This window comes from Nyctibius grandis, chromosome 17, assembly GCF_013368605.1.
Source record: "Nyctibius grandis isolate bNycGra1 chromosome 17, bNycGra1.pri, whole genome shotgun sequence".
NCBI classification, from domain to species: domain Eukaryota; kingdom Metazoa; phylum Chordata; class Aves; order Nyctibiiformes; family Nyctibiidae; genus Nyctibius; species Nyctibius grandis.
Window position 1 is genome coordinate 8,488,210 of NC_090674.1, and position 18,855 is coordinate 8,507,064.

At 45.5% G+C, this 18,855-nt stretch overlaps 1 protein-coding gene across 4 annotated transcripts in view; it reads left to right on the forward strand.

Moving 5' to 3' along the window:
- LOC137671095 (calmodulin-binding transcription activator 1-like) overlaps positions 1 to 18,855 on the forward strand; it is a 42,378-nt gene that overhangs the window by 15,217 nt on the left and 8,306 nt on the right. For all 4 annotated transcript variants that reach the window (XM_068414378.1, XM_068414377.1, XM_068414375.1 and 1 more), the window contains 10 exons: positions 1,823 to 1,962; positions 2,222 to 2,418; positions 2,769 to 2,847; positions 3,416 to 3,731; positions 4,112 to 4,635; positions 5,834 to 6,021; positions 6,447 to 6,693; positions 7,180 to 7,251; positions 11,019 to 11,212; positions 11,403 to 11,477. In XM_068414378.1, coding sequence (XP_068270479.1) covers positions 1,837 to 1,962; positions 2,222 to 2,418; positions 2,769 to 2,847; positions 3,416 to 3,731; positions 4,112 to 4,635; positions 5,834 to 6,021; positions 6,447 to 6,693; positions 7,180 to 7,251; positions 11,019 to 11,212; positions 11,403 to 11,477 — 2,018 coding nt within the window. In that variant the 5' untranslated portion in view covers positions 1,823 to 1,836. The remainder of the gene's footprint in view (positions 1 to 1,822; positions 1,963 to 2,221; positions 2,419 to 2,768; positions 2,848 to 3,415; positions 3,732 to 4,111; positions 4,636 to 5,833; positions 6,022 to 6,446; positions 6,694 to 7,179; positions 7,252 to 11,018; positions 11,213 to 11,402; positions 11,478 to 18,855) is intronic.

The window sequence follows — 18,855 nt, forward strand, 5'->3', positions numbered from 1 at the left end:
CCTGGCAATGGGGAAGGAGGAGACAGCGACGTGGACTGCACTGCAGCACACTGCAGCACTCCCGGAACAAAGACTTGCTGGGAAAAACACGACTTGTGTGGCTGCTGTGAGCTGACGGCAGTTCAGGGACAGGGCCCTGCGACTGCATCTGCGCTAGGGATAGCTGCTCGTGTAACTGTCAGTCACTTTCCCAGAGGCTGTGCAATTAGCAGGACAACTGAATAATTAATAAGGCACTAGTAATAAGTAAAAGCGTTTTGGACTAAGCGATAAAAGACCGTAGCGAGCTCACCTCTGAAATGAAGTTAGAGGGGAGGTGCTGGCCATGCTCCTTTGTCCCTGGCCCTTGAGCAGCCGGGGTGAGATGCTGCATTACAACCCGCTGGGGCTGGCCAGAAGGGAGCAGAGCTCCTCTCTACTGTCAAGCCATGGCAGCCTCTTAGGGAGAGGGGGATGTCTTTAGCCAGCAGGCCTGCGTCGTCTCTCATCCATGGTCTGCAATATGGTCTTCAGTGCAGTACAGCAGGGAGATTCGTATCTCTCCAATACCCTCTAGGGAGAGTTGTGCCTTGCAGAGTGTACTGTACTCCTGCAGCCTTCCAGGGAGGACTCTGCAGGCAACCAGGACACTTGGAGAAGACTTTCTCTTTTAAAACCTGATCAGAGCTTGTTCATTTCGATGCACAGATTCCTGTTACTGTCAGAGGGCTTTATTCTGGGGTTATCAGTGCTCTGCAGCACCACATCATCACCACAAATGCAAGAAACAAAACGGGATGAGGGCTGCCTTTTCCCCACATTTTGTTATATATGCTGTTAGCATGATAGCAAGATTCATTAAATATTCCCTATCCACAAAATTATCCTGCCCAGCTTCACATGAGCTGCATGAAACTTCTCCCATACAGGTCACAAGACAGAAGGAGCCCTCAAGATGCACTGACCGGCCCTAAACACAAAAAGATTGCTTGAGTTGATCTCTACAGCATCAGGTTTAGCAATGTCCTATTAACCTATCTAAATCTCCCTGCTCCACTACTCAAGCATTAGTAGCTGTGTCATAGTGTTGGGTTGCAATGCAGGGAGGAGAAAATAACTAATACAGCCTTTAGACTTCTGCAGAGACCAGGGGGCTCAAGAGTTGTACTGCTTTTCAGGATGATGTTACTGGATTATCAGTGCCCATACTCTGTGATTCCTGGTAGTTCTGTTTCTGGCACTTGGCTGAAGCTGTTTTCCAAGAAAGGGAACTTGTCAGGGAAGGAAAAAGTGCCTTTTTAAAGGCTCCTTTTTCAAGGCTCCTTTTTCTAAGCACAGAAGGAAGCAGAGGAGTCTTTTTACTCCAGGTACCGTTATTGCATGGTTTCAGGAGGCAATCCAAGCTGAGTTCAAGACTCTTGTAAAGTAGAGGGATTGACTCTAAAACAGGGAGTATTTTGACAGATACGATCCTACTGAAAAGCTGTCTGAATGGTTATATTTGCTTAGGGTTTGCTTGTGTTTTGAAAGAAGTTGTATTACCCCAGTCCTTTATTGTGTGGATACAGCTAGAATCACAAGGGAAGGAATCTGTCTTCTGCCTGCGTTTTTCATTTTTCTGTCTGTTTTCTTTAAGGAAATTCTCTGGAATTGCAGCCTAAGGGATGCTGCAGGAATTTGAAGAGCTAGGATGCTGCAGGGGAAGTGTCCCTTTGCATTGCCAAGCAGAGCAAATCTCCTGTGTGACTTCCAGGATAGTTGCCTGTGGCTTCCTGCAGGAGACTGCCAAAGCCTGAGCTTTCTTTCCATGGAAATACCCTTATTCTGGCTTTTTCCAACCTAGATAACCAGTTCAGGATGTCAATATTGGAGCGGCTTGAGCAGATGGAGAGGAGAATGGCTGAAATGACAGGCTCCCAGCAGCACAAACAAGGAGTAGGAGGCGGGAGCAATGGGAGTGGGAATGGAGGAACGCAGGTGCAGGTATGGACCCTGCTGTGTTCCGGACACGGCAGCTTTATGCTTTCTTATCAAAGTTTGTTTTCGGGGTGGGGAGGGGGGGGTTGGAAGGGATTATAGTTTTTCCTAAAAAAACAAGTCTGGTTTGTGGGTGTCTTTGACAGCAGTTGGCTTCCGCTCGCATTTGCCACTGTCTTAGTACTTGTAGAAGTGGAAGGCTGCCTGCTCAGGGCAGGTTGCAGCTCCCCTCAGTGGTTAAACTGGGATGTGTGTGGTGTTTCAGTGCGTTTCTGGGACTGGGACACTGGGCAGCTGCTTTGAGAGCCGCGTGGTGGTGGTGTGCGAGAAGATGATGAGTCGTGCTTGCTGGGCAAAGTCCAAACACTTGATCCATTCAAAGACTTTCCGAGGAATGACACTGCTCCACCTAGCCGCTGCCCAGGGCTATGCTACACTGATCCAGACCCTCATCAAATGGCGGTAAGACCCAGCCCGTTGGACTCTTGGGTGTCAATACAGGCATGGCGGAAGCATATGTGAGCCCTGCTTGGTCCAGATTTCTGGTTGTCCTTTACAAACAGCCAAGTCCCTGAACTTGTTCCTGTCCCGTGATCTGACAGGACCTGTCTCTTGACAGAGCGAATCCGATCACTGGATGTATCGTGCTCTTAAAGCCTCTGGTGGGTGCATCATCTGTAGTAAATATGTGTGTCATGGGCATATGCGTGGCCACTCCTTTGTGGTATGGTGCATTGGGTAAAAGCTGTTCATTTGGGCAATGATCCTAACGTGGCTACAGAGCATCATTTCTTCTGTTGTTTCCTCTGCAGCACCAAACATGCAGACAGCATTGATCTGGAGCTGGAAGTTGACCCTTTGAATGTGGATCATTTCTCCTGCACTCCTCTGGTAAGAGCAGAGACTCAAACTCCTGAGAATCTGAGTACCCTCTGGAGTTCTTCCTGATGGGTTGTTTTCATAATGTGTTTCACACTCTGAAGAGTAGATGTTTCTTGTGTGTCCTTGCTGTGTAAATGGTAAGGCACAGCACCGTCAGCTTCCTGGTATTTTGTTGAGAGAGACCACCCAGAAAAAAACCTTGTCATTGAGTAACGTGAGGAAAGGGAACAAACAGGTGGTTCTGCTTTGTGTTTTACCCAAAATCTAGTCTCCACTATTGTGCTGGGGAAAGGGCTTTACATGCCTTCTTCCAAGTTGTTCTCTGTCAAACTGTCAGCTTAATTTGGCAGGTGAAGGTTTCTCTGTCACAGGAGAGAATAGCATGATTCTAATCCTCTGTAATGGCCTTTTGTCAGGATAGGACACTTATAAAAGCTAGTCGCTGGGGTTCAAGCATGTTATGGTTTTGCTTGTCAGAGTTGTTTTCCCATGAGCTGGGGACCAGACTCCACTGCGTTAGCAAGAAAGGAAGGAGAAGGCAGGTCACCCAATGGGTCAATTGTCTTGTCTGTTTCAGATGTGGGCATGTGCCCTGGGCCACATGGATGCAGCCGTTGTGCTGTACAAGTGGGACCGCCGAGCCATCTCTATTCCTGACTCCCTTGGGAGGCTGCCACTGGCCATTGCCCGGTCTCGGGGCCACGTGAAGTTGGCGGAATGCTTGGAGCAGCTACAGCGAGATGAGCAAACTCAGCTTGGGCAAAACCCCAGGGTTCAGTGCCCCTCAAGCACAGACTCCGGCACAGAGAACTGGGTGTCCCAGTGGCACAGTGAGCTTATTGCCTCTCAGGAGCCTCAGAAGGGAGTCACTGTGATTTCCAGTACAAACACAGGTAAAACAGCCCTGAGGGCACGCACTGCTTTGCTGACGTTTGACATGTGAAAACCTGGGGGCAAGGAGCTCGCCTGGGTGGCAGATGCCACCTGTAGCCCTGCTGTACATGCTTGTGGGCTCTCTGTTGTGTGCTCCATGCACTTGCATAAGTATCAGGGAGAGGAGTGAATGCCTGCTTTAGAAAGACGTGTGTATCTTAAGAGTGGCTGAGGTAGTATCCTCCCTGGGTGATAGTTACTCCCTTTGCACATATTGTCGGGTGTCCTAGAGCGTGGCACAACCTTCCGCCTGCAGCTCTGCAGAAGCAGCTGTTGTAGTTCCTACGGCGATCGTGCTGTTTGCATGTTTTGTTTTGACCATTGATCTGTTTGTTTCCAGAGCTGAGACGACCAAGATCAGAACCTTCCAGTTACTACAGTAGTGAGACTCAGAAAGATTACCCTGCACCCAAAAAACATAAGCTGAGCCCTGAATATTTTCAAGCCCGGCAAGAGAAGCTGCTTTCCACTGCGCTGAGCCTGGAACAGCCAAGCATCAGGAAGCAGAACTCCAGCTCCAAGCAATCAGCCACTGAGACAATCAGCCCCAGTGAAGGGATAAGGGACTATGGCCGGGAACTCTCCCAGCACATCCCAGAAGTTACTGGGTATCGGGGCTCTGGCAGCCAAGCAGGCATGAAATGGAACCCAAAAGACATTTATATTGGTGTGTCTGCAGCGCAGGTGGCGGGGAGCCAGAAGGGCGCTGCGCTGGGGAAGGACACTGTAGCCCATCGGCTACGCCAGCAAGAGCAGATGAACGTGCTGATGATGGCTGACAGGGAGATGGTGGATGCAGAGCTCTTGTCCTACAGGGACAATGCAGGGGATGAGGACTGCTTACACCACATGGATGACTTGCAGGTAAACATACCCGTAGCACCAAGATCAGCAATCTCAGAGAACGTGGTGGCTGCACAGAGGAACCTAACTGAGAAACTTGTGTGGAAGCCTTTACAGACTCTGAATTGTGCTCTTTGAAAGGAGGTGGTCATATGGTCAATGTATCCTTTCTTCCTGTTTCAAAGGGTATCCATTCAATCTGGATACAAAGGCTAATGGTTAGCATTTAGGGTCATGCACTGGTGTGCGCTTTAACAGTGCACAGAATGCGCAAATTGTTTGTAATTTTGCAAGGAAAAAGGAAAAAGTAGAGCCTCCTGGTCACATCAGTAAATGAGACAAAGGTGGCCCCATAGTCCTTTGGGAACTGGGAAGCAGTACCTATGAAGACAAGGTGACCTGAGAGAGGCAGTGCTGTAGTTGCAGGCCAAGCCACTGCACTTTAAAGGGCAAGGAGATAAGAGTGGGCAAGGGGAGAGACAGTGGGTTTGGAGAAGGAAGAATCGCACCAGGTATGGAATAGAGGAAATAAAAATGCAACAGAAGCAGGACAGACAGATGAGAAGTAGTCACTGGGGAGAAGATACTGTGTTTGGTCTTCTGAGTGAAAAGAGTAATGGGAGCACAGCCTACATGCACTGACTTGGCACGTCTAAATATTCTCATTTTGCTGGCATGACACAGACGAAGCAGATCTTTGCAAAACAAGAACTGTTTTCTGTTCTCTGTATTAAAAATTCCTGTGAACCTTGGCAGGCCGGGGGGGATATGGTTCAGAAGGATTCCTGACAAAGCTGTGGTCCCAAGGGTTTTAACTTCTCTTGATGTGCCTCTGCTGTCCTGTGCTGTCATGTTCTACTGCACATCTCTGCAAAAGAGTGGCAAGATCGCTTTTCCTTTGGAAACAAGATAGTGACAGCTGTCAGTAGCGTGCAGCAAAGGTCCAATAACATAAACCTTTCACCAGATCTCTTAAGATCCCCATACACTCAATGAAAAAGAGGTCTGGGGAATATGAAACCCTGCAGTGCTTTGTCAGACAGAAAAGCAGATGAGCTTTGGTTAATGAATTTCTCTCCAATGCTGAGACAAACAGTAGACTCCACCTGCCACAAGTTTGGGAAAAATGGGGCAGTCTGTCTAAAGCTGGGCTGTAACGTACAAGCACAAGGCTCCTGCTACCAGGCAGCAAAAGTTTGCTCTCCTCTCCTCTTCCCAGGTGAATATGATGACACTTGCAGAGCACATTATTGAAGCTACGCCTGACAGGATCAAGCGGGAGAATTTTGTGCCAATGGAGTCACCACTGGTGGAGAGAACGGACAGTGCTGCCATGAGCACCACGATGAGCTGGCTGGCCAGTTACCTTGCTGATGTCGATCATCTTCCGAGTGCTGCACAGATGAGGTCAGTAAGAGCTGTGAAGTTGCTCTGGGTTTTTGAGTGGTCTGAATGCTGGGCAGCGTGCACCGATTCTTTAGGCTGCAGGTGCTGTTTCTCAGTGGGACTCAGTGCTGGTGTTCCAAGCCCAGCCACAGCCTCGTGGTCAAACATACCGTTGCCAGCACAGCTACAAATTCACGGAAGAATGGGAGTGCATGCAGCAGGAGGCAGGAGGGGAAAGTGGCCACAAGGTCTGACTTGTGACTTCTCTTCCAGTGCCAAGTCTGCACAATGCGGTAGAGGCAGGCTCAGGAATGTGGGGTGTTGGTTGGAGAGAGGGAGGGGAGCATGAGCTTCTGCCTTGAACTGAGAAATGTTGTAGTCCTTATCTCTGATGCTAGCTCGGGTGCTTTGTGAACCAATAATTCCTACTGTGATTGGTATTTCAGAAGTCTGTATAGTGAACCCCTGACCCCTTCTTCGAACACCAGCTTGAGCCCTGCAGGCTCACCAATCAGTGAAATAGCTTTTGAGAAGCCCAGCCTTCCCTCGGCAGCAGACTGGTCTGAATTTCTGAGTGCATCCACCAGCGAGAAGGTAGAAAATGAGTTTGCACAGTTAACTCTGTCTGATCATGAGCAGAGAGAACTCTATGAAGCTGCCAAACTCGTCCAGACAGTGTTCAGGAAATATAAGGTATGTAGCCAAAACGTCCAATGTCTTCCTTGTTAGGTGAGAGAGAGTATAATTTGTTACAAAACAAAATGTGGGCAATACCCGCTACTGGGACAAAAATACAGTTTCTGTCATAACCTTTTCAATTCTTCTAGCATTTGCTTGTTGATGTTTACCTGGCAACTACCATACTGGAGAGAGCATGCCATGCCATAGCGTGCCTTCTGTGCTGGAACAGCACTCACAAAGCGTATCCTCAAAATACACCCCAGAGGTTCTGGTTAGTTGCCTGCTTGGTGTGAAGATCAATTTTGAGGGTTTGTCCCTTCCATGAAGTGACAGTAGAGATATCTCCAGGAAATGCCTAGACCTGGATCGGACTGAATAACGCTGATAGGAGAGATTTAGAAGTAGGTGCCCTGCAAGCTGCTGTGAGCCACCTAACATAGTCTGTTCTGGTTTTTGGTGCTCTTTGACTACTTATTGCTTCTTTCCTTCTCCACGTAGGGTCGTCCTCTCCGGGAACAGCAAGAGGTGGCCGCTGCTGTTATTCAGCGTTGCTACCGAAAATACAAACAGGTAATCAAGGAAATGAAATTTTATGAAACACACATAAGTGCTATGAACACAGCCCTTTGTAATGGGAATTATCCCACTCTTCCTCTTGTATGCTTTTCAGCATGCAGTAGTGAAATACCCTGCTGAGGCAAAATTGAAAAGGGAAGAAAAAATGTCCCGAGTCTTAATTTTGGAGAGAATCCTTGAAAGGATTTTGTTTGTGATGATAACCTGCATTTTTGCTATGAGACAGAGGGCAATGACGTATTCCATATTGGCCTTTATGCATGCTATAGCCTGGTGAGACTATTCTCTGACTAGTTGCTTGCCAAATTTCATTGTGAAATTGAAGTTGGTTTTGCCTTTGATAAAAGGCAAAGATGAAAAATAGGTTGTTTTATTTTGCACATACTAAACTTTTAAACTATGGGAAGTCACGTGTTTTAACTTGATGCAAGTTGTTCCAGGACAGAGACTGTTCTCCAGACTCTAGTTGGAGACATGCTTTTAGGCTGAGTTCTCAACCCCAGAAAAAGAAGATAACTTTTTCTTTTTTTGCTTTTGCTTTTTGTTTTGGTTTTTTTGGGGGAGGGAGGGGGGAGCTAGAGCCCACATCCATCTTTCCACTGTACCATGCTAGACTCAAGCTGTCTGATACCTGGTGGCATGTTACGTAAAGTGAAAGGCAAGATGCCTGTGCTCTTTTACAGCCTTCAAAACCGTTTATTTGGGAAGCCTTTCTAGTGTTAGGTGACTGCATCGTCATTCACATTCAACCTGTCACATGGCTGTCATTCTGGAGTGATGCTTCCTGTAACAGGGAAGCTGAATTCCTTTCAAAAATGGCTTGACAAACTGCTTTGTCTTGGATCCTGGAATCGCTTCTTTTTGAAAGAAGATGGTTTGAGTTTTTTTTATTTTTTCATTCTTTATTTGCAGAACTAACATTAACTATGTATTTTTCTGTTTCTCCCTAAGCTTACTTGGATAGCCTTGAAGGTAATACAAATACAAACACTATTTTGGAAACAATTCCCTGTGGGTCACTAACTTTCACATTCAATATAAACCAGGAGAACCTGGCATTTAGAGAAGTGTTTTAATAGTATCCACTAATAAATACCTGTGGTTGAGAAATCAGTGACAAACCAAACCTTATGGGAGGTACCTAAAGGCTGCCGTGCCACAGCGTATCAACATAGTAGTACAACTAAAAAAAAGAAAAAGTCTCCTGCTTCTACAGGTACTCATATAAGCAGTAATGGGCTGAGGTGCAGGGAAGCTTTTGAAGCCAGTTTCCAGAGGTCAAGCTTTCCTTTGCTGCTGATTAGCTGTCGCTCGGTGATCTTTGCCTTGGCATTGAGGGAGCACAGAAGAACATTTATCCTACCCATGCAGCCTGTGTCCTCTGCATTCTGCCTGCCAAAGTATTTTGAACATTCATTTTTGAAATATCTGTACCCTGAATTCCTAAGACCAACATCTCACGTGTGTTGCTGCTCATACTGGAGGCACGACTGTTGATGCCAGTCTTAAATTGTTCATGGCCAATAATTTTCTACTGTAAAAAATGGATTTCCAAGCTGTGCAACATCTTGCTCTCATCAGGTACTAGAATCAGCTGAGCTTATTTCAGAGCTACCCAGGAGGCAAGGCATGATCTTTCTGGAGAGAACATGTCCTCAGGGTAATTTTCCATCCACAGCTTCCTCCTGCACCATGGTTTTGTATCAGTCAAAGTATTGTTCTATCAGCACAAGCGAGCTGAGCTTGCTGAGGCTTACCACTTCACGGAGGTTAGGTGACTTCTCTGTTTATCCTCTTCCCAGCTGGAGGGAAAAAGGAGGCGAGGGAGCAGCTGATCAGCTAAGTGGGTCTTAGAGTTGAACACAAAGATATTGGGTTCTAGTCCATCCAGTGACTGTTATTTTCTCTTTCACATGCCTTATTCCTCTATTATGTTACTGTATTGCTGAGATCAGCACAGGCTTATGAGTAGATTTGAACAGTCACAGCTCACATCACAGTTTCGTATTTGAACCCTTCTATTCAGGGGTTTGTAACTCAGCCACAGAAGTCCCATCTGGGCTAAAAATTGGAAGAAAAACCATGACCAGCCCGTGAGTGGACTTATTTAAAGTAGCTAATTAAAAACCGCAATCTGATCCATTTAATTAAGAATGTTAACAAGAAAAAATAAAAGAAAACAAAACCAAAAAAAAAAAAACAAGGGAAATAAATAATGGCAAAATATAACTGCACCTAATGACTGCTTCAATTCCAAAAAGTGAAATTTGGTAAATGGTTGTCTGTGATGATATTGGAGGGTTTTTTGCTTTGGGGTGATGCTGAGGGGGAGTTGTGTGTTTGCTTTTGGGGTTGTTTTCCCAATAGGCAGGAAAACACCATTGAGATATGTTAGGACATTACCCTGTACAGGGCTGTGGCTGCTATTTCTGTGTCTCATCTGTCTGATAAAGTGAGCAGAAGACATAGCATATCCAGGAGCAGCAGACACATAAGTTTTGAAAGTGTTAAAACTTTCAAAATAAGATCAGTAAACACTGAAAACCTCTGTTGTAGTGTTAGTTCAGAGGTATGAGTGCAACTTCTATACATTATTCTACATCTCTATCTTAAAAGGACTTTTAAGAATATGCACGCATGTATATGGTTTCTGTTAAGTGTGTGCCACCTATTTGTGTGCTTTAAAACAGGATGTAGAATAAAGAAGAAGACTTTAAGGGTTTGTGCCTGCTTTATTTGGAATCATGGGGCTGGAAATCATACAGTGCTAGAGGGAATTTTGGATGTGTGTGACTGCTCATGCAAATTTGCAAGTTCAGTGGATGCTTGTTACAGACTTCTAATGAGATTTAGTTTTGCATATGACTTAGGCTGAGTATTAGACTTGCTTAGTTTAACTATTGTGGTTTTGTTGTTTTTTTTTTAAGTTAGAATCATATGTTATTCCATTTGAAATGCTTGGATTTAAGTGGATATATGAGCAATCAAAACTTTTGCAGTATTGTGCTATGGCATAGAAACAAGAAATGAGCTGTTTAAAAGTTAATTGTCCTAGGAAAGTGGAATATACTTGTAAACAGCAAATTAGGTTCTTAAAGTAATTTTTTTAAAAGATATTTTTAAAGGGAGAAGCAAAAAAGTGTATTTTGGTTTTAGTTAATTTGCTAGCATGTTGGAATAGTCATTCATACGGCTTTATCCTTATAGTCACTTAGTTGGGCATATTTTGCTGCTGTTGCTATGAGTCTTTACAAACACTGGCTGCACAGAAATGAGCATCCTGTACTTTGTAATGAGATTTCTGTGTGCAAGGGAAACAAACCGTTCCTCTAAGGGTAGTCAGTTGGTTTCTCTTAACGCAGACCCACGGCAGTACACATACGAAGCAGTGTAAACATGACTCAGGATCAGCTCCAGTTGTTCCAAGGTTGTTCATAAGTATAGTACAGCTGGATCTGGTCATCAGCACGTACTTACTTGTAGAGCCTCTGCTCGCTAGGTGTTAAATAAAACCAATCCCATCAAACTATTCCAGGGGCAGCAAAACAGGTAGTTGCTTTCTTGATGCAGACTAGCTTCTGCACCGAATGTCACAGTTGTTCCAGTTTGCTGTCACCCTTTTCTCATACAGTTCCTGATCGGAAAGTAGATACTCATTTGCTTCTCATCATGTCTGAGTGGCACACGAGTCTTTTACCATAGGAGCCTGCTTCTTGCTGGTTTCACTGGAATGCCTCAGCTTCTCTTTGCTTCTCTTGTAGTACGCACTTTATAAAAAGATGACGCAAGCTGCCATTCTTATCCAGAGCAAATTCCGAAGTTACTATGAGCAGAAAAAATTCCAGCAGAGCCGACGAGCTGCGATGCTGATCCAGCAGTACTATCGCAGCTACAAAGAATGTGGGAAGAGGAGGCAAAACCGTCGGGCAGCCACCATTGTACAACAGAAACTCAGGTGAGCCGTTGGGATGTTAGATGCTACCAGGATCTTTATATATTGTTTTACACTCATCAGCGCTCTGCTGTAATTTACAGACAAAGGTCAGTGGGAAAAGGACAGTGGTTTGTAGGATAATTATTCTTGCATTTAGTATTATTCTCCCCAGTTTTGCCTACGCTTCAGTGTTGGGTTTTTTTGTGTTTAGAAGCAGTCTGCTTACCAAGAAGCAGGATCAAGCTGCTCGCAAGATTATGCGGTTTTTACGACGCTGCCGCCACAGGTATGACGCTCTCTTTTGGTATCTGCCCCTTCATTAGAGCAATGCAACAATATTCAAGTGTGTCAGCAATGAGTGCAATGTAAAGGATGACAGAATTGGCTCACTACAGATCTTTTAAATAAAGAAGCCCATCCGCTTCCAAGATATACTGACAAAATGAAATCTCAAACTTAGGACTGTTGCTGGAAGAGAATAATGTTCAGCTCCCTTGCTGATATGGTAAAGCAGCCCAGGTTGTGTTGGGCAGACACAGAATAAGGAAACTTTGAGCAAAGCAAGGCACATGACTTTAAAAGTTGGACTTGAGGAAGTCTGAAAAAAGCTTACTGAATCACAGCTACAGCTTGTAAGTGCTGCACCAAGCGTTCATGGTATGTGGGAAAGTGCAAAATGCGACAACATCTGGTGTATGCTGGAAATGCCTTTAGTTTGGTCACAGGATCATTTGGTAAATTGTCACCAAATACAGGTTCTTTTTAATGTGGGTAGGTGGAACGTGCCAACAGAGCAGCAGACAAGTTAGTTCCCGTCAGCCGCTCCACACATACCTCAGTAAGCTGGGAGTACAGACACAGACATGAAAATGAATCATCGCCTGCCAGTGTGTGAACCTGCGCAGGCTTGCCAAAGGGCTCACGTGTGGCAGCTCACGCTGCCATGCCAGTACTCTGCTACATGCAGGGCATTTGCTTTGATTTTTCAGTGAAAGGATCCCATATATGACCAGGTTGCAAGCTGGAACTTTGCCTAGACAAAAGTGAATTCACATGTTTCTGACTCTGCTCCCTCCATTCTCACCACACATGCATTTCATCCACTCAGGAGCTGGTCAGACCTGATGTGTTTTGGAGCATGTCTAGATCAGCCCAGTGATGTTTGAACAAGGAGAGCTCTGAGAGACAGAGAGGCATGTGATAAACTTGATTTTAGAAACAGACTCGGTCCTTTTTGTAGGATTTCAGAGCCCCAGTTTGCAGGAGGTCAGTGTGGCTTGTGTTGTGGAAGGACATCTTACCTGCAGGTTCAGCGGGAAGTGACATGTGGACAAGAGGGCTTTAGAGTTTCTAGGCCGATTCCAAGTGCACTTGAAACAGCCACAGTTGTTCACGAAGAAGTGCAAGTGGCTTCTTGCTCTCAGCAGGGCATGTGGAAGAGACCAAGAGCCTTGCTTTGTTGTGTTTGTTGGGCAGCATGTCCTGCTGAAGCAGGCGGAGGCTCAGAACTTCTGTATCCTTTCGGATCTGCTTGAGATCCAGGCAGTCCCTGTGGAAGCCACATACCTGTTTCCATCCAGGAAGGCTCTGGGGTCAACCTGCCAGAGGCTCTTACGCCGACTCGCACACACAAGCCCAGAGAATACCTCACCACTTGTTGTATCACTGGGTTTCCCACCAATGTCCAGGATGCGCCATGCACTTCAACCACGCTCAGTTAAGTCTCCAGCTGTCGAGTAACCTAGGCTCTCCAGGGCTTAAATTGCCCATGAATCCAGCAGTTTTTCTTGCCTTCAGCTCATTGCCTTCCTCTTTGTCAGCATCTCCTGTGTCTTTTGTAGAGCGAGACCCTACTCATTTGAATCACTGAAGTTTGCAGGCAAGTCCCTTCCCTTTGCCTGTAGTCAGCCTCCTCTCTCTTCAGCAGCATGGTCGCTGCTGCTGCGCATCTCTGGGAGACGGGTTTAGGTCTTGGCTATTGAGAGACAGGAAAAAAAAAGCAGCAGAGGGGCGATGCGTTGTCAGTAGGCTCTCTCTGGCTTATGCCACACTGCGCAGTACTTGAATTTCTGCAACAGTGCAGTCCTGTCTGTGTCCATAGGCACTTTGTTAGCGGTTGTGGTTACTTGGGAATTCGTCCATGGTTCTTGGCTAGGATACAACAAAAGAAAAAAGTAATTTATTTCCACTGAAGATGTTAACTGTGTTCCAGAACTGCCTTACTTTTCCTTCTGAAATAAAAACGATCACGCATTCATGGTCATGTACTTCCTCCAAGCAATCATAAGGGTTTAAAACTGTGTTAGCGTAACTAATATTAATAATTGACACAAATTTTAACCAGGAGCATTCTGGCATTGGCAAATGCTAAAAATAAAAGCAAGACTCACAAAAATGACAAAACCAGCATTTAGAATCTGCTTGAAGAAGACATAAATTTACCAGCCTACTAGACTTACAGAACTGTCTAGAAATGTCGCAAGTTTGGGCCCCTTCCCCTGTATTCTTCCTGCTTGCCAGAAAAGCTCTAGCAAGCAGTTGCGAAGAGAGATGTCCTCCAAAACACTTCGTGCACTGTGCACTTAGGCTGCATCCATGATCCTGGGATCACACTGAGGGAGCATCTCACAGACCCTCGGACTCTCCTGGCTGGTGCCGTACAGAGAGATCTGGTCCCCGTGCTTGTTTGCACTCGGTGAAGAACAACACACAGATCACGCTCTTAGAACTTTATTACCACACAGGATTTTGAAGACAAACAAAGATTGAAGCCTTTTGCTTGTGTAAACAACTGCAAAGGAAAAGTATAATACTGGAAATGATACAGATGTGTCTATTAAAACAGAGCTTCACTTGCTTCTGCATCTTAGGGCTCAGACTGACTCGTTTGCTTCCTCGCCCCAGCCCTGAGGGGGAGATCCACTCACTTTCCCCAGCACAGCCACATCCTGGTGAGACCACCCACATGTGTTCCTTCTCCAGCTTGGCTCTGCAGCCCCCTTTCTGGGCTGCCCTGTTCGTGGGGCATGTACGCTGGGGTAGCAGGTGGAAGACGAGGGAATGGCTTCCTTCTCATCTGCTCATCTACAAGCTTTCTGAATTTTCTGTGTCTTAAAAATTACATTTATTCCTTACTGCTTGACTTTTCTTGCTTACATCTTTCTAAGGATAGAGTAATAAAATGTAGGAAGTTAAGTAAGTTTAAAACCACCTCTGTATAAGCCTCCTAATTATATCCATTCAGTCTATTGTGCGTCCCGTGTAACACTTACACAGGGTACAGCTGATGATGATGTGACTGGTACTTAGGCTGACAGCTCCACATAGTGTCTCAGGAGTACTGCTTGTTGGAATCCTGTCATGGACTCCTCTTCAAATGCTCAAAATTAGCACACTGCTGCTATAACAAAAAATTAAGAAAGCCCCAGACTACATAAAGAAATATTTCAGCCATCCAGGCTTCTGCACATCCAGGGGCAAGCCATAACAGCTAACGTCTAATGTTATTTAATGCTCTGTAGCATAAAAATGGCGCTGTGGAGCCACTTGTTAAACCACAGTGCCTTTTCAGTGCAAGAGATAGAAATGACAGATATTTTTGGAAAATCTGAGGGAGTGAGAGAGAAGAGAGCATGCACAGGAACATCAAAGAAACAGGATCTTCTAGCAGATTTCTGTCAGCTGATAGAGGTGGGAGGAGGCTGTAAAAGCCATTTGCAGTCTGTTGAAAGGATAATGAGCTAAGTGAAAAGGCAGTAACCTTAAAAAAAAAAGAAACTGTTTAACTTAGGTTTTTGTCCACAAGCAGATTCTGTTGCTGGGCCAATAAATTACTCTTATTAAGAGCTTATTCTGTAGCCTTTAGGCAAGATTTACTCAGGCTTTCCCCTGGAAAGCATGTGGTTGGTTGTTTTTTTCCTATTTTAAATGGATCAAAGTCTACTTTAAGCCAATTATGAGAACTCTTTCTTTGCTAGCGTTCAGAACAGCTTAAATGGTCATCTTGTCCTGTTTTCCTTATTAGCTTTTTGGCGCAAAGGCTCAATAGCGCAAACGTGATTCCTGTCAGCTTGAGGATCCAGGGTGCATAGGCATGTTGGTCTTGTGTTTTCTGATCTCCTGAACTGACGCTTGTTGCCTGATGCGACAGTATTTCAGAGTTAACGAGAGAGATTCTGCGGTTGGAGCGCTCTCGGTAATGGATGTGTAGACATTGATGAAAATCAGAAAAGAAATAAGTTTTGGTCGAATGTATTCTTAGCTAAGATATTGGAGCTCTGGTAACTGAATATTATCAGCTGTCATGGAGGCAAAGTGGTCATTCAGCAGCAGCAGTCATTTTGACGGTCAGACATGTATTGTTTCCTTTTGACTTTGAAAAAAATATGTATTTATCCATCTACTGTCATATTCTCAAAAATCTGGTGAAAAACATGCATCAGCCATAACATGGTATCAACATGACTTGTCACAGAAGTGGTGTTTGTTGAGAATTAGAAACTTCCTGGCCTCCCAGCAGAGCTTTGCCCATCTTCCCTTGGTGCCCTGGACCTGTCGGCTGGCACTTGACTAACTTTCAACCTAAAACTTGCCATTACACCTACTGTGAGTTGAGCTGTGTCCTGGCACGCTGTCCTGTGTGAGGCAGAATCAAGGGTTTGCGTATTTAATGGTTTTGGAAGGACTCCACCTACTTAGTGATCCCCAGATATGACACATCTAGAGCTGCAAGAAAATCGGAGAGCTCCAAAGTGGGTTTGGGTTTGCTGAGCTGAATCCCTATATGGTCCATACAGTCAGCTTTCCCTGGGAAGGTAACCTCCTATTTCCTGTTCTTTCTGAGATTCTTAGGAAAATGTTACTCTCCTGAGAGGTATCTGATCTGCAGTGTTTTTAATGGAGTAGCATTTGGAATGAGATAGAAGACAGATGATCACTGCAAGGGAAGGCAGGATGCAGCTAGAATTGCCACAGGGATGACAGTATTGGGTTTATTTTTCTTGCTTATTACTTCCTGCCCTAAAACACCTAAACACGGGACTGCTCTTCCCTGGTAAAGAGGAGGAGTCCAGTAGGCAGGAGTGGGAAGGGTTCTTTCTCTCCAGGCAAGCAGAAGTGTTGTCTCCTCCTCCCTGAAGTGAAGCTCTTGGTAAGGTACGGTTATTGCCATGTGTGTGCTAATAGCTCTTTGGTATTGTTTTGCAATCTGAAGCCCACTGGTGGACCATAGGCTGTACAAAAGGGTGAGTGTAGCTGCCTGCTAGCCAGTTCCTCTCTTCCATTTTAAATATTTTTGCTTTCTGCTTGCTTGCATGGGGCTGCAGCTGAGATATGCCAGTAAGTTTCACCTCCATTAATTATATAAAACAGAATCCTGTATAAACTAACCCTATTGCAATGACTAACACTGCTGCTTTTACAACAGGACAGAGCTCCGCAGTAGATGTTACCAATGCATGATTGTGTGAAAAAGGACATGTATATTCATCATGGGCATGCTTAGGTGGCGTTGTCGGTGGGGTATTTTTTCAGTATCCGAAATGGCTGTTAGTAGATTTTGGAACTTGACGGGGTCTGCACTCACACTCAATGAGTAACGATGTCCTTTGTCATGGGACTGCGGCAGCATTTAGGCTAGCTTGCGGGAAGCTGCAGTACAGATGCAGCCTACCCTAGGTGGGTATTTGTTTCTGCCTGAGCCGGAGAGAAGCAGAAGAGCTCTTCACACTTTTTTACTCCCTAAGATTGTTAAGCACCAATGCTTATCTTCTAGAAGTTGGTCTTCGGTAAGTTACACATCTGGTTACCTTACTAGGGCCAGCTTTTTGACAACTGCTTCTCTTGGCTGTTAATCTATGTAGTGGGAAGGAAAACAACCTGAAATGAAGATGCTCTAACTGTGTTCTAGTAGGTGCTAAGTGAGCTTCTGTTGGGAGTCTCGTTCTTGGGTGAAGAGAGGCCACTCGCATTTGTGGTCGGTCACGTCAGCGGGCTGGTTTGCTACCCAACAGCGGGGTGGGAATACGCCAAAGCGTTCCCATGGCAGGTCACGGTCCCTGCACCAGCAGGGAGTGCTGTGGCTTTCGAGGCACGTGCCTGAGCTGTCAGCAGGACTGCTCAGTACCGTCTGGCGTTCGAGAGGTTGCAGGACAGCAGGGTTTTTGTCAAAAACTGCAGTTGGAAATACCACCATTTGTGTGCTTATTACTACTCCCTTCAGCAAGGGAGGAGAGGCAGCAGGAGGGATGATCTGGACTCCTGCTTCCACGTAACGTTCAGAAAAGAAAACTGAATTGTTGGTCGTGGAGTTTTACTGACTTTGATTTGCAGAGATTATTTTTGTGACTTAAGAGTGAGAGTATGAATCAGGCTTAAGCCTGCTGGAGGCATCATTATTTAACTGTTGAGCCTAACAAAGAAGCAGTAGCTAATGACATTTCTTTTCCAAACTATGACTTCTGTACGACCAGTTTTTGTTGCACATCCTCAGTGTTTTACAAGTAACAATTTGGGTTCTTTACTAATGACAAATGAAGTAAGAATTGGATTAAACTGGGGACAAAGGCCCAGATGTGCCTTAGCTGTTTAAGTGGTGCTTTCACGGATCTTGCCCTGATGGAGGGAGAGAATTGTTACTCCTGACTGCAGAGACACCAGTGCTGTGAAATTGTTAGCTGGAAAACTGTAGCTCCAGGTCTTAGCATGTATGGTAACGTGCTTTACAACTAACGCAGGTTAATTCAGGAACTGTGCAAAAATAGCTTGTGTTCTCATAATGGTGGACTGACTGGGTGACTTGTTTTTACCAATCTGGTGCTTTGTGGGACAAAAATTACTAGGGCTGGTAATTTTTGGTCTACAGTTAGGTGTCTGATTTCAAAAGCCTCTTGAAGAAAAAACATCATTTGTTTTTGAAAACTAAGATTCACTGTAAGTAACTTCAAAAAAAAAAAGTCATTCTGATTAGATAAATTGACCTTCCTCTGTTGTAAGGGCATAACTGTCTACTTTTATACAAAAAAACATTAACAAGTTTAACCATCTTTAATCTTGCGGTCAGCTGCTGTAGCCATGGGACCGTAGCGAATGCTGCAGAGAAATGATGACGGTTTATTTAGCAGCCAGTGGAGCAGTGCGGTGCAGGGCAGAGCTGCCTGGGGCTGGAGCTTGCTCACGATCCCTCCCTGGCAGGCAGTGTCCTGACCTCCTTCCCCCTGCCCCGAGACGGCCCTGAGCAAGGAGCTCCAGCTGCTCAGCCCCCGCTCACGGCGAAGGCTGAGCTGCAGGGCCTGTGCCAGCCAGAACGCTGGCTGCACCCACTCTGTCTTTTCAAAAGCAGGATGCTGCAGTTCTGTCGAGTGCGTGAAGCCCTTTCAAAAGCAGCAGAATTGGAAGGAACTGGTGCAAGATGGGAGTTGCAGGAAGAGAAGAGACACAGCAAATGTTTTTCTCCCTGCACTGCCTCGGACTCATTCTGCAGCAAGGGGCTTCCTGGTGAGACCAGTTCTCTTAACACTACCTGGAGATAACTGGGGGTCTACCAATCTCTCCCGATTTTGTCTGGTGAGGCGTGGACCGTATCCCCCCCGTGTGTAAGAGAAGGGACAAGTGTGCAGCTAGATGGTAGTATGCTCAAAATACTTTCTTGCCTCCAGCTACTCCTG